Source organism: Gymnogyps californianus, chromosome 2 (assembly GCF_018139145.2).
Source record: "Gymnogyps californianus isolate 813 chromosome 2, ASM1813914v2, whole genome shotgun sequence".
NCBI lineage: Eukaryota > Metazoa > Chordata > Aves > Accipitriformes > Cathartidae > Gymnogyps > Gymnogyps californianus.
This window is the reverse complement of record NC_059472.1, coordinates 22,463,324-22,478,841: the sequence shown is the minus strand read 5'-3', so window position 1 is coordinate 22,478,841 and position 15,518 is coordinate 22,463,324. Positions and strand designations below refer to the sequence as shown.

Sequence of the window (15,518 nt, the reverse complement as noted above, 5' to 3'; positions counted from 1 at the left end):
CCCACCACACAACAAAACAGAGACTCAGAGTAGTAAGCGCAGACTTGAAATTCCACTCCTGTGGGCTTTATAGAGCCTAAAAAACCATCAAAAATTAAGAGAGAGAGTTTCATCGGTCAGGACACGTAATGATGGACGCTGTATTTTGTTTTGCGGTCATTTTCCTTGCAAAGGGATAGTTCTGCTATGAACTTAAAAAAAGAGAGGTCTATATTAAAGAAAATTGGTTTTATTGTAAACAAAGTATAAAGTACAACATAAGAAATGTGCAAATCTTTAAAGTAGTCACAAAAAGCGTATCTAATACACTATTTTCAAACTGTTCACTTTCTGATATGTGTCCTCAACATAATATGATAAAATAGAAATAGTGAAAGGTGATGCATTATTTGTCACAAAAGCTACAGTTTAAATTCTAGGCCGGTGTCTTTACTGCCTCGTTTTACTTTTCGAATCACAACTTTCTAATTTAATACAATACATAATATATCCATTTCATTTTTAGTATAAACCGTCTGTCAAAGAATAACACGATCAAGAAGCCTAAGATTCTTGGTTTTCTTCCTTAATCAACCCGAGTAGTTTACAGTTACAATGTTTCTCTTAAAAGTGCACTGTATCCGCTTATGGAAAACGCAGTGGTACACAATTGTGAGAAGGTATAAAGGAAACCGTAAGCAACACAAAAGCAGAAGCATCGTACGATGCCCAGGTATAACCAATTGTAATAATCGCAAAGCTCGCCAAAGAAGCTGGGAAAATATTACAAAGCGAGAGAGGAGTCAGAAACGTCCCCACCTCCAGCTGCCCTCGTGGTGCCCCCGAACGCCCATTCCGAGCCCCTCTGGACAGCAGTGTAAAGCTGGGTGTGTTAAACACCCCGCGCAGGAGGACAGGTCTAAAATCTCCAGGAGTCCGGCACCAAATCATCGCTTATGACGGGGCCGGAGAATGGATAGGAGGAAAAGATTCCTACCAAGAAAAGGTGGCAGAAGTAGGAAAACCGATTTAGATTATCTTACGCAGGTGCGTTCTGGGCTTTCAAGCCTGCGCCCGTACATTGCTGTCTTCCTAGTCCGTGCTGTGCTGAAGGCTGACAACTGAAAGTTAAAATCAGAGTTGGCCTCAAGCGTCAGCAGCAAACCTTCAGAAACGCTTACATGTCACTGATCTAGAGTATATATGAGTAATTTGCAAAATTCAAAACTGGCACAATGTGCGCTGCTCTGCTCTAGAACCTTCCCTTTCTCTCTCTCCTTACCAGTGCAAAAGACACCCGCTATTCCAGTCAGCCACCGGTTCTCCCAGCAACATTTTTTGTGACCGAGCACAGACTGCCTTTGCCTCTCTGCCGCACTGCCATCAGCAGCCGGCATGGGAGAACCACAGACTGGGAGCAAAAGCCTTTTTTCAGCTGGCATATCCCAGCGACAACAGTTAATTCCACCGTCCTCAGAGTAAGTCCTTTCACTGCGCGGTCGCAGATGTTGGCGGCACGGCAATATCGTTTAACTTGCTCACTTCCATTTGCCAGTTTGGTAACTTCTTAGCCGATAAGTGGCGACGCGCGTGCTTCGTTAAGTGGTCGCTCCTCATGAACCGCCGCTCACACATTGGGCAGGCAAACTTCTTCTCCCCGGTATGCGTTCTGCGATGGCGGGACAGTTCATCAGACCGTGCAAACCTTCTCTCACAGCCTTTCCAACTACAACTAAATGGCTTTTCTCCTAAAAGAAAAAAAATTACAAAGAAAAAAACCCCATGAGTACTAACCGAGCAACAAACACTACTGCCTTGACTGGCAGGATTTGACTTTTTTGAATATAAGCTTCTAGTACGACAGCTGAGCCAAAAATCCACATAAATATTAATTATTTTTATATATATGAAATGTGAAAAATTGTTTATATACCAATATTTAAACATGCAGACTCCCTATCCTCAAGGCTAAGTAGTACGAAGGGTTAACAATTCTCTGGAATCAAATAGTTTGAGATGCTCTTTATGTCTCAAGACAGCTGAACTTAACTCTCAGCTCCACATGAACTGCAGATGATGACGACTTAGCATGCCCAAAACTACCCTCCAAAACGCAACCTGTAATAACGTTTTATGTAACAGAGCTCTGGTGTGAGCCTGTGTGAAAGTACACGTGACTCTTTCTGCTACTGTGATTAAGAGCTGAGGCCTGGAGAAGTTACTCTAAAATAACCAAGGCAGGCATAGTTTGGAGTGGATCCTCATATTCTTTCATAAAAGAATCTCTTTAAGTTTTACCCACTTCTGACAAAGGCATTCTTGTGGAGAAGCCTAATAAGGCGTCTTTAACTCTGGGAAAGCATACTCTACATTGGGCAAGGCCTCGCTTCCACACTCGTAAGAAGCATTACTGAACGCCTTCTGACATGAAGCAAGTCCAGCACAAACAAAGTGCTGAGTCAACTTCCCCTCTGGGAGATTTCCTGTCAGAGATTAGGCAGCATTATAATGCCTGCTGGCAAAAAAAGTATTTCATTGCTGCCCCACTATTTGTTCCATGAACAAATCCGGTAATCGCTAGAACCTTAACAAGTTGCGTATATAGCCACAATTTTCTACATCAATTTTTAACACCCAGCAACAGCGACCAACCTGTGTGTGTTCTGATGTGAGCCTTCAAATGGGAGCTCTTGAAGTACGTTTTCCCACATCCTGGGTAGCTGCAAATGTGACTTCTTATTCTTGAAGAATCAACTGGAGGAGTGGTTTTTGCTGCAGAAGGTACGAAGCCGGGAGCAGGGGCAATGGGAGAGAGTCTCGTGCCATTCGGACTAATAATGGGAGCCTTTGTGCTCTGCACAACTGGCTGGGGCACAACAAACATAACAGCACCTTTGGGGACTTGGGTGCCCATGAAGACCATGGGCTGACAGAGAGCCGGCTGCGGGCTTGGCGTGGTGTTGGGCACTACGGCCGTCACAACGTTGTTGTTTGCGGGCAGCGGGACCATCTGGCAAATCACTGGCACGGGGGGGGCTCCACTGCCTTGGGCAGGGCACGGCGGTGCCACCGCCGCCGACTGCTGTGCCGACCCAGGGACAGGCTGATGCCTGCTGACTGAGGGCTTTGTCAAGGGCACCGGACCGACAGCCGGTTCTGCATTTTTTCCTTCTGCCACCGGCAGTTCACCGCTCTCATCACTGGCTCTGCTCGGCGCCACGGCGGAACACACCGAATGTTCTGCTTCGGCGTTTTGTTTACTGTTTGTTTCCCTCGAAACGCTGTCTTGGTACTTCAGCACACTGGCTGTTCTCACCGGGCAGGTTTTGCGATTACAAAGCTGGGCATCAGCCGTGTGGCGGATAACACTCGTGGCTTGAGCCTTCAGAGGCCCGGCTGCTGGAGGCCTCTCCGCCTCCCTCCGAGGTGCAGCCAGAGGAGGCTTGGCAGCCTCGGCCAGCGACTTGCTGAGTGCTGCAGCAGGCGCCGGTGCGACCTGCGACATCTCGAAGTCGGAAGGGCTGTAGGGGGGGGTCAGGCACTGTGCGGGGGAGAGAGACACAGTAAGGGGGGTGCGTTACCAACACATCGCCACACTAATTGTTAAAAACAAGCACGCAGACGTACAAATTCAAAAACTTACAAATGCTGGTATTGCATTAAAGTCCGCTGCTCCAGGAAGCAAAGTCTCGTCACTCTCTTCTGACATATCAGATGCTGGAGTTATAGGTCTCATTTCTGCATGTTTTTTGAAGTCTGATTTCCAGTTGCAACTCATAGAAATAAGGGCTTCTACAGCCTCATAATCGCTTTTTTCAGGAGTATTGTTCCAGAAATACCTAGTATCTCTCTGTTTCTCAGTCATCATCTCCATTTCTTCCTCCTGTTTTGGTTAGAGGAAAAAAGGAAACTTTAAACCTGATGCTAAGTTTGAGTATTTTGCAGTTACATGTAAGAAGGCATCATAAAAACCAAACAAAGCAACCTGTGCAAGATACATACAGTTGGTCTTGTGGGGTGCATGCCTGTATTTTCCTGCCCTTTTCCTTATTTATATAATATTTTAATGAAGTCGTTAGTGGGGAAATCTGGCCATCTAGTGAAGATTATATATTTTCTTGAGACAAAAGAACTCCCCCCAGATCTTAAGCAACAGTTTAAGCTATTCCATATTGCAAGTGTTGTGTCTGAAAGCTTAACAAAAATCTTCACCCAAAAAAAAACAAAACTTCCTCCCCCATCCCACCCTCCTTCCATTTTTGCTTTAAACACAGCCTTCAGTATTGTGCTTATTTTGACACATGAGAAAGGACAGTATTGGGATCGATGCACATTTTCTTCAAAAGGTATAGCTACCAAAAACGTTCCAGAAAATACTCAAAAGTATATTGAGTTCCAGAAAATACTCAAAAAAATACTCTCGCACACACATCCATGCAAGGAAAATCACCAACCTGGAGAACTGAAATACATATATGTATATTCGCTATCTGACTATCACCACACGGAACCAACCGACGCAGAAAGCCTCCTACGCTCTATGTTCCACCCTTATCCCTAACACAGCTTTCGATTTCTGAGGGATGGTGCCCGCCGCTGCTGGCGAATTCCCCGCCCCGACGAGATGGTGTGGGTGGAAAAGCCGCGTTTCTGGAAGCCGCGTCTGCAGGCAGCTGGACCCACGGCTCAGATGCACCCCTTGAAGGACACCCGGCCACCCCCCGGGCGGCGGGGGCGGCAGACCAGCCCCGGCCGTCACCGACAGCCCCCTCAACGGCGGGCTGCGGGGGCGGGGCGCAGGCCCCGCCCCCGCCCGTTGGGCGCGCGCCACCCTCACCTTAGCGCACCCCGCCGGCGCACCGCCCCGCCCTCTCCTATTGGCTCTCCGCGCCGCGCCGGCGCCCATTGGCCGGCGCCGATCGAGGCGCGGCCCGGGGCGGGGGCATGTGAACAAAGCGTGATCGGCGCCCGCTCGGCGGCGCGGGTACTGCCGCGCGCCGACCTTTCACCCAGTTTCCCGCGCGGCCGCCCCCGCCCTCAGCCAGGCGGCAGCCGGCAGGAAGGGAGCCCGCCACAGCCGCCGCCGCCGCGGGCAGGGCCGCGCCCCGCCCCGCCTCCCCGGGGCCACGCGGGGCGGGGAAAGCCCGGCCGGGGGAGCCGCGCCGCCTCGCCTCGCCTCACAGCGGGCGGGGGCCGGGCGAGGGTCAGTGCCGCCACACCCGGCGCCTCCCGCCGCGGGGGAAGGGAAGCGAAGCGAAGCGGCGTCCCCGCGGGGAGCGAGCCCACCGCTCGGCTCCGCCAGCGCCCGGCGCGGGGGGGGGACGGCGGCTGGCTCTTCCCCGCAGCGCCGGCCCGCTTCCCGGCCCCCGCACCGCCCACCCCCTCCTGGCGGCGGGCCTCGCCTGCCCCCGCCGCGCCGGGATCCCCCCCGCCCCCTTCCTTCCTTTCCCCCCCCCCAGCCGCCTGGCACATGCAGCCGCGGAGCCTGCCGCCCACGCCGCTCCCCCGCGCTGGGCGCGCCCGGGCACGCACGCACACAGGCTGCACGTCGCCGGCCCGGCGGTGCCAACAGGTTCCCGGCAGCTCCTCTCCCTTCCTCGGCTTTCCTCGCCCGCCTGCCCCGCAGGCTCTTCCCGTGGGGGCTCTCCCCGTGGGTGCTCCCCCGCTCCCTCCCCTCGCCCGGCAGGCCACCCAGCAGCCCCGGTCCCCACCCCCGCCGCGGCTCACCCCCCTCCAGCCGCCGCCTCCGTCCGATCTCCCGCCCGTGCCGCTGCCCCCGGTCCTTCCTCTCGCCCGGGCCGCCGGCCGCCCCCGCGCGTCCCCTCGGCATCCCCCTGTCGCGCCATCCCCGGGGACTCCCTCCCCACCTCGGGACACCCCGTCCCCCACCGCCCCACGCACCCCCGGGGGTGCCCTGGTCGCCTTTCCCCCCTCGCGAGGCCCGCGCTCGGCCCGCCGGGCGGGGCCGGTCACTCACCGCCGGCCGGTGGCGGGGAGCCGAGGCTGACCGGGGCCCGCGCCGCCGCCGCTCTCCGCCCGCTGCCTTTATTTTCCTCTTTTTGTTCGCCGCTCCCCATTCAGGTGGCGGCTCCCCCGGCCCGCGCGCCGAGGGGGGGGGGGAGGAGGCGGGGCTCCCGGCCCCCCGCCGCCAATAGCCGGCAAAGGTGTGTGAGGCGGCGACCAATGGGCGCCCGGCGCCCGCGCGTGATCGGCGGCTGCCCCGCGGCGTGGCCAGTGTGTCAGCGCGGCGTGTGCGCGGCCCGCGGTAAGTCCCCGCCGCCGGCTGAGTCAGTGCCGCCCCCTCCCCCCCCCCATCCCCCCCCCCCGCCTCCGGGTAGGAGCGGCGGGGGCGGCCCGCCGCTTCCTCGCGCATGAGGTCACGCGGCGGCGGGGAGGGGGAGCAGCAGCCTCCCTGGCGCGGCCCCCGCCCATCCGCCCGCTCCCCGCCGGGCTGAGGTGAAGCGGGGCCGCGGGCGGGGGGGAGAGGAGGGGGGCCCGGCCGCTCCGGCCTCCTCGGGCCTTTCTGCCCCCCTCCCCCCCCCCCGGTTTTCCACGGAGGAAACACCGTGGCTGGGCGCGCCTGGGTACCCGCGGATGTGTCCTGGCGGCACCCCCGGGCCCACGCCGGGTGGAGGCCCACGCAGCCGCGTCTGCGCGGTGTGGGGGGTTGCTGCCACGCGTCGGGATCACCCCAGGTTTGCAGGCCGCAGCCGCCCGGGGCGTCCCGTGAAGGCCTGCCCGGCCTGCTCCTGAGCGCTGCCGGCATCGAGCGAGAACCCTGTAGCGGCCGGGAGCTCCGAGGGAAACCCCAGCCCCGCGGGGCCTGCAGGCACATCGGCTCTGCAGGCCGGAGAGCGTCGCGGCTCGGCGGTGTCCAGCTATAGACCAGCTAGCCTGAGCAAGCCGCGCTGCCTGCAGCCCCCTGGGCTCCCTCGCCCTGCTTCCCGGCAGCTGCCATCCAGCTAGCTTGGGTAACAGCTGCCGATTAGCTGGGTCACAGCTAATTACGTTACACTGCAGTCTGCGGCACTCCAGAAGGGCGAGAGCTGTTTGATACATTCGGCTCAATGCAGAGTTTAAGGCGTATTCTGCTTCCTGTCAGAAAATGTTAATAAGAGCAGAAAAGGTGGCTGTGTGTGTCGGCACCTGAGAAGCGGGATCCCGAGCCAGGCTGCAGCTGTTGAGTGCTGCTTATGCCAGAGTGCTGTTCTGCTCTAGAAGTACTGTTGATGCTTCGTTATAGTTCAGTTCCATTTCTCCTATTTATTCAGCTTCACCTCAGAGATCTCCCCTCCTCCTCCTCAGCAGTCCAGCTTCATTCGCTCAGAGCATTTTTGTACTTTTTTTTTTTCTTCTAAATACGTCTTCCTGCCTTTCCCCTTTTCAGTGGTGTTGTGGTCCAGTATTCTTTCATTCTGCTTAATTCTTCTTCCCCTTGTCAGCTGATCCCAATTGAGAGAAGGGGTCTGACAGCAGGTTATGTCCTCCTGTAACTTGCCTGGAAACTTCCCAGAATGTTTAATTATGTTTGAAAGTGAAAAAAAAAAAAAAACCACTGCAAGAATAGCAAACGAGCAGTTTCTTCAGCCTGAAGGAAGAATGAGGATATAACAATTGCGAAACCTGAGCACAAAGTAAAATATTTAGAATTTTAGTAAAAATTGAGAATTTAAAACAATTCTCAATTAGTTCAAAGACTTGTGTATTGACAGAAGAGTGGTGATTTTATTCTCAGGAAGACACTTTTTTTTTGGTATTGCTTTAATTCCAGCGTTTCCCCTGATACATTGTACAGATGGAATTTCTGTTGTTCGGCTTCACGCTGGTAGCCCGTACCCATCTGGTGGGATGCGCTCTCCTGCTGTGCCCCCCTGCACCAGGCTGCCAGTGGTGGGATCCCACTCTCCTCACTCCTACGGCTTCCACGATTGTCACGTCTGAGAAAACGTGTCGCTTGACAGAGGGAAATCTGCGTCTCCCATCTTCTGCTTCTGTTACGTAACCTGAGTATCTGCCTGCCTTTTGGCCAGATTTTATAAGATCCCTGCTGTGCCTGCTGGGAAACCGATTGGCTTGACTGCCTTATCTGGAGGGAATTCCCAAAAGAGAATTCACTTCAGGATGATCCAAATCCTTTTCACTAGTAGCAGCAAACAGTTGTTTACAAACAGGAGAAAGTGTGTTTACTCTGTGTTTCCCACTGAAATCAACAGGAAAAAATGTTGATGAAATGGTTGCTTGGCTCGCAGAACATGCTCTCCTTTGCCAAAAGGTGCTACCGTCACACGAGGCATGGCTGGGGAAAGACTTCTTGGCTCGTAAGTGCATCTGTCTGCATCCGCTCCGGCTGAAGTAAAGGTTGCGGAGCTAAGACACAATAGTTCTTGGTGAAATTCTGTGTTTTCTGTTTATGGCAGGTTCTGTCATGTTTTTTGTGATTGTTCTTATTTAAAACATTTTAAAATATCTTTTGAAGCATATTATTGCCCCTAAAACTAAATCTGTAAAAGTCGCACCAGCATTACAGTTTAAACCTACGTGATAAATTCACTCACAAAACTAATAGCTTCTGCCTGTACGTCAGCAGACAATTAGGCAGATCTTTGTCACTTTTTTCACCCTTACATGTACGTAGTGCATATACACAAAAGTTTTACTGATATAGTGAGAACTTTAGTGTTTGTGGTGGGTTGACCCTGGCTGGATGCCAGGTGCCCACCAAAGCCGCTCTATCACTCCCCCTCCTCAACTGGACAGGGGAGAGAAAATAAAATGAAAGGCTCATGGGTCGAGATAAGGACAGGGAGATCACTCACCAATTACCGTCACGGGCAAAACAGACTCAACTTGGGGAAAAATTAGTTTAATTTATTACTAGTCAAATCAGAGCAGGATAATGAGAAATAAAACCAAATCTTACAACACCTTCCCCCCACCCCTCCCTTCTTCCCGGGCTTAACTTTACTCCTGATTTTCTCTACCTCCTCCCCCCCGAGCAGCACAGGGGGACGGGGAATGGGGGTTTGGGTCAGTTCATCACACGTTGTTTCTGCCGCTCCTTCCTCCTCAGGAGGAGGACTCCTCACACTCTTCCCCTGCTCCAGCGTGGGGTCCCTCCCACGGGAGACAGTCCTCCACGAACTTCTCCAACGTGAGTCCTTCCCACGGGCTGCAGTTCTTCACGAACTGCTCCAGCGTGGGTCCCTTCCACGAGGTGCAGTCCTTCAGGAACAGACTGCTCCAGCGTGGGTCCCCCATGGGGTCACAAGTCCTGCCAGCAAACCTGCCTCAGCGTGGGCTCCTCTCTCCACGGGGCCACAGGTCCTGCCAGGAGCCTGCTCCAGCACGGGCTTCCCACGAGGTCACAGCCTCCTTCGGGCATCCACCTGCTCTGGCGTGGGGTCCTCCACGGGCTGCAGGTGGATATCTGCTCCACCATTAACTTCCACGGGCTGCAGGGGGACAGCCTGCCTCACCATGGTCTTCACCACGGGCTGCAGGGGAATCTCTGCTCCGGCGCCTGGAGCACCTCCTCCCCCTCCTTCTTCACTGACCTTGGTGTCTGCGGAGTTGTTCCTCTCACATCTTCTCACTCCTCTCTCTTGCTGCAGCTGCTACTCCCCTGTAACTTCTTTTACCTTTCTTAAATATGTTATCCCAGAGGCGCTACCACTGTTGCTGATGGGCTTGGCCTTGGCCAGCGGCAGGTCCGTCTTGGAACCCACTGGCATTAACTTTATTGGACATAGGGGAAGCTTCTAGCAGCTTCTCACAGAAGCCACCCCTGTAGCCCCCCCACTACCAAAACCTTGCCACGCAAACCCAATACAGTGTTAAAAATCCAGTTGCCAACATGAACTGAAGGTCTGTAACATGAAATACTGTTACCATTTTTAGTTTGCTTGCTATGGCAAGATGTTGGAGGTGTGTGCTGGACTATTTGTGGAAGTTAAGGTGATTCTACAGTAATTTTCTGGAAGTAGTAAACTGCTCTTTGGAGAAAACAATTATTTTCATATAAAATGGAAAGACAAATTAGTATAGCAATGTTTGAGCAGGATCACGTGCCTTTTAGATTTGTCATAAGGGTAGCTTTCAGGGGACACTGAGCGAGGCCATTGTAAATACTTTGGCATTTTGGCCGTATCTCTCTCAGTTTATGCAACATGAAGTAGGACACGACCCAACACTGACAGGTACTTCTGGGCTCTGGTATGGTGTGTCTATGAGAAAATAACGAAGGGCTGACGTGCGATGTCAGCTCCCGCTTCAGGTGGCCTTCTCTGTCTTGTTCTTTTCCTGCTCTTCTCTCTCCTCCTGTCGTTGCTTTACCTCCTTGTCTATACTGGCTTTGGCTTCCCAGTAAGACCTCTTGGCTCTTTGGCTTTGTTGCTGTGGGTCCTGCAGGACCGCCCTTGCTGCTTGCAGCACCTCTTCCAGTGGTAACTTGCCACTAGTCCTCACACCTTGCCTTTCCCTGTTGCCAATCTCACGTGCCCTTAGCGCACACACTGCTTCTTAATACTTCTTAATGCACCTTCCTTCCCATGACATCCATACTGGTTTCACTACGTGAAAGCCTCTTCCCGTGGCTGTTCCCAGTGCACCTGCCAGAGCCTGCTCCTCACCACCTACAGCCATTCATACCCTGCTGCCTCCTCAGCCATTTCTGGATCCTCCCCCACCAACACCTCCAGCTACTCCATCCCCAGGCACTCCCAGCTCTGCCTTCCCAACTGCTATCTTCCTTTGCTTCTTTTAACCAGCTCGTTTCAACTTTAATTTCCAGAGCAACCCTCTGCAGCTGCTCTTCTGGTCACTCGGGAAGCCTCCTTCTGCTCATTCTCCCTCCCCTGTGTTAGAGTCTCCTCTCACCCCTAGGATTTATTCCCACCATGTCAGTGCTTGTCTTCTGCTGCTGCCATCCAGATGCACAGGACCTTCTGGCCCCACAAGTTTTGTGTTACATGCTGACCAGCTGCAGTCAAAGTGCACAGAACGGCTGGGGCTGAACCGGTAGATCAAAATCCTGTTACAGTTTCCTTCTTCAGGGCCTTTAGGCCAGATCTTCAGATGAGGTCTGGGTGCTGATTGTGGTACTTGGCTCTGTAAGAGACTGCCTGGTGGCCTGGGGGTGATAGGGATGCCGCTGGGGTGAGGGACTTTGTGTGAGCGGGTGGAGAGGGGCTTCACTGTGCCTGTCCTCCGCAGGCAGGCTCGACTCATCTCAGTGGCGTGTCCTGTAGCAGCACTGCTAGCAGCTGGCCCTGGGTTGGGAAAGAGCAGCCCTTGGAAGTGGGGGACTTAACTGCTCCTTGACTCCCATACCCCATGGGAGCTTCGTGTCCCCCCCCAGACCTTCAGTCCCTTCTGAGTGCACAGCTAGGAGCCCTGCATGTGTGTTGAACTGGTGTACCCTCCCTCCTCTTCTCCCCCTGCACTCACATAGCCTGCCCTGCGCTCTGCCTGTGAACTGCAGGGCAGAACTGTCAAAACCACCTCTCCCAAAAATAATCTCTGCTTCAGAGGCTGGAAAATGTGACAGCTCATTTTCATATGCAGAGCGATGCGGTGGGTGTCCGAAAGCAGCTGAGGCTGAGAGGGTGGCCAGGGAAAGGCAGCTCTGAAATGGCAGGAAAGTGACAGCCGGGGAACACAAGAGGAAGGACGGAAGGAAGGGAGCAAACCGAGAGTGGGGAGGGGGCGGAAGGAGGGCCGGAGGCAGCAGACGGCCAGTTCAGGGCAAGAGAGGGTTGTACAGTGTGGGGCTGTTCTCTTTTCCCTGGCACGCCTACTACTGCTGGCGTTCATTTATTAATAATTGGAAAAGTGTGTCTGCTGCTACAGACAGCAGTTGCAAAGCTTTATATATCAGATAACTGGGGAGGTGGAGCATGTGATCAGCAACAAGGCAGCTTGTCTCCTTTTTTGTCTCCTCTAAGTTCTTTTCCCTTCTTCGTACCCCATTTTCCTCACACATCCCAACCATAGGAAAAACCTGCTTTGTCCTGGTTCTGCAATTGCTTATTAGAAAACCAGGTGAAAACCAGAACTTACTTGTCATTAAGACTTCAGTTTATGGGTTTTAGTTTGCTTTACCAGTCTGATTGCCACACGGAGCAAGTCCTGTTTGGCTGGCAGCGCCATGTTCCTCCCCAGCCCTACATGATACTAACCCCAGTTTCTGTGTACATGTGTTTTACACAGGATTGCTCATGGCCCTTTTTCTCTGGAGCATTTGTGGCTGTTCCTGAGTCACCGCAGTTTCAGTCCTGCCGTGCCTGCTCAGCGCCGTTCAATGGAAGGCTTCAGAGGCTGTTAGCAACACTGATGTTTGCACTGCTGCCATAGGAGACAGCCTGGCGAGGGCAAAAAAAACCCTCAAACACCCCTAATGAAGCCTAGGACAGGTAAGAGAAACTTCTTTTTGGCAAGTGAGCAGTTTTCAGCAAAACTGATTTTCTCTGGCAGTCACTGGAAGCAGCTAAAGGATCGCTGTCAGTTCACATGTATTTGTATTTTCCATTCAGTTTCCCAGAGAAGCTGGGGATGTGGTTTTATGCCGCCCAGGAGACAACGGACATGTCTGGGTTTTTCGTTGGGAAGATGTTTAGGATTTTGACTTTTAAGCACTTGTGGGTTATTTATGTATGCCTATTACACTATTATCTTAAGTTTAAATTTCCCAGAAAACCACTTATCCAGCCTGCAGGTCATATTCCTCTGATGTGGAAAGCTAAATTGTCATAGGATTGGGAAGGTAAATTAGGGAAGAGAATTGGCAACACAGCTGGTAAATCACTGGCCAGCTGTGTAACTGCAGTCCTGTCCAGCAGTCTAGGGACTGAGGCAAAGTCAGGCGAAACTCCAGTCTCCTGAATTTCACCGTGCTCTTAAGAAATACACCTCTGTTATCTGTGGCTTATCTCGGCTTTGGCATGCAGAATTAAGAAGGCATTTTAAGTTGCTCCTTTATCCTAAACTCTTGGCTTGTACATACTAATAACCAAGAGCCATTTTCCACTTCTTGTGATGGGACATCAAGGGGTATTTTTAACCTCTGATGTCAGAAGTATACCTGTTTCACAGAAAACTGTGGAATAGATGGTTGTTTTAGTCAGAGCAGAAAGAACCTAGGTGAGTAAATGATTGCTTCACTAAAGATTGTGAGAGGTTTTATATTCAGTTCCTTCAGTGCAGGATCAGGTTGTACGCCAAACAGAACTTTCCTCAGGCCCTGTGGCTGTCCCAAGAACTGTGTTTCTTCTCAGGTCACTGGACAGGACAATGGTACCGGCTACAGCCCTGCTTCCCATCTGTCTTTTTGGAAGGTCAGCCGGAACGGGTGTCTGGCGGCTCAAACCAGCCAAGTCGCATACTCGCTGCATGTCTTGGTCCAAGAAATCTTGGGAATTCTCTATAGTGGAAATCAGGAGTTAATATTGGAATGATTTGTTGATTCTTTCCATGTAGATCATGCTTCCTATTTCACTTCACATGGTGTGACCATCTGTTTATTTTTGTTTAGTATCTTCTGTGGTCTTTCTTCACTTGTGCAATGCTGGTGGTTTTGTTGATACCTCCAGTAAAGGGCAACATTGTTGGGTCCTATGCATGATGTGGAGGTATGCCATTTCACAAGAACATGGATACCTTTGGAGAGCTGTGGAAGAGTATGGCAAAGTGGCATTGTTTATTTGCAGACAGAGCTTGGGAAATATCAGAAAACACAACTGAGAACCTTTTCTGCTTGCGAGGGTGACGTATGGGTCTGTGCGTTCTGCCACTTTGAGTGGTGTATTTATTATATTCAGAGTTTTCCCGGTGTCATGATTTATTTAACTGTTTAGTATAAAACCTAACTGATCAATTTGAGTTTCTGCTAACAAAATCAGACACTTAGAAGCTGTACTGTCAGCCAGTAAGATGAGAAGGAGGCAGCCTCTAAGCATTGTAGAATGAGCTTGTGTAGCTAACAAAGCCACCTGTGCGTGCTACGATCAGATAAATGTTTTTCCCGATGGAAGCATTAGAAACATATTTGTGTGCTTTTTCATGCCAAAACAGAATTTACTTGTTACACAGTGACTTAATGGCTGCTGCATTTCAGGAGTTCCTCTGGTGGGCTAAATCCTGGAGATATGAAGGAGATGAGATGGTGGTGTGGCCGGGGCATCTCATGTGACATATCAATACAGTATAAAAATCAGCAAGGACAGTTTTGCCTTTCCTCCTAACACAGGTGACAGCATTTCTACACCTCCCATTATAGGTATTTTGATAGAAGTCACGTCCTTCTTTTCTTTAAATGTATCTACCTTTAATAATTTTTGAACTATTGACTAGTTTCAGCCCCATATGACAGATGAGATAGAGATGTTAATAGCTCCTGCAGTGTTAATTTGTTGATGCTAATACTTGATCCCACCTCCCCTGCATACCTGTTAGTTTGTATTCAAGCAAGCAAATAGTCTCTGGATAGGAAAGTGCAGGTGCAAAAATGCAGGTAGCATGTCCTGCATACAGTACAGACTAAACTGCATCCACTTTGGCTCCCTACACCCAATACACTCCTCCTGTGTGTGTCGGCAGGCCTTCAGCTCTCCCATATCCCGCTGCTGTCTCTTGCCAAATGCCTGGCTCACATACCACGCCCTTGGCATCATGGTACAAAACACACCACTGGCATGCTGTTAAGCAATCGACTCGCTATTAGTAATCGATTTCTTTTTTTTTTTTCCTTAAGATGTCACAGGAACTAAGGGCAGAGGGCACACTTGAGGGGCCTGTGGAGATCAAGGCCTTGTGTTTTATTTAAAGAGATGTCGTAAGAGTCACAGTTTTGCTGCTCAGATAGTCTCTTGGCAGAAATATAAGGATTGAGCAATACTACTTTAAATTTTTAAAACAAGAGCCTATGTGAAAGGCAGCTTTGGTGCTGCTCGGTGCAAGTATCTCCACTGTGATCAGATCTATATGAGGGGCTGCAGAGGAGATCCCTGTTTACTCTCCAAATGCACAATGTGCAGAGATGGTGTTGGCTTTATCACAGACCACAGGGAGGGAACCCCCGTCAGTGAGGTTGCCCTCATGACCAGAAGAACTTGCCCAAAGCTTTTCATCAGGTGTGCCAAACCCCTGGACTTTGCAGATCCCTGTGGAGTGGTTTAGCTGGAATCATGCGGGTTATGCAACGTGCAACCCATCCCAACCGCCTGCGTCGCAGCAGGGTGCTGGCATCTCGCCACTACCTGAATTCTCCTCTGTGTGGCTCGCTTTGCTCTTGCAGCTCAATTTTGGGGACATGCACCTCATTCCTGTCCTGGTTTCAGCTAGGATAGAGTTAATTTTCTTCCCAGTAGCTGGTACAGTGCTGTGTTTTGGATTTAGGATGAGAATAATGTTCATAACATGCTGATGTTTTAGTTGTTGCTAAGCAGTGGTCAAGGACTCTTCAGCTTCTCATACTGCCCTGCCAGCGAGTAGGCTGGGGGGCACAAGAAGTTGGGAGGGGACACAGCCAGGACAGCTGACCCAAA

At 51.8% G+C, this 15,518-nt stretch overlaps 1 protein-coding gene across 2 annotated transcripts; it reads right to left on the bottom strand.

The window, feature by feature from the left end:
• Positions 1 to 213: 213 nt before the first annotated feature.
• Positions 214 to 6,011, bottom strand: KLF10 (KLF transcription factor 10). 2 transcript variants are annotated; one of them, XM_050891616.1, is made up of 4 exons: positions 5,957 to 6,011; positions 3,623 to 3,862; positions 2,632 to 3,520; positions 214 to 1,727 (listed from the first exon to the last, which is right to left on the bottom strand). In XM_050891616.1, the coding sequence occupies exons 2-4, from the start codon at positions 3,851 to 3,853 to the stop codon at positions 1,468 to 1,470; spliced, it is 1,380 nt and encodes a 459-aa protein (XP_050747573.1). In that variant the 5' UTR covers positions 3,854 to 3,862; positions 5,957 to 6,011; the 3' UTR covers positions 214 to 1,467. The 2 variants fall into 2 exon arrangements, with proteins under 2 accessions (XP_050747573.1, XP_050747574.1); XM_050891617.1 differs by lacking the exon at positions 5,957 to 6,011 and adding an exon at positions 4,434 to 4,539.
• Positions 6,012 to 15,518: the final 9,507 nt, after the last annotated feature.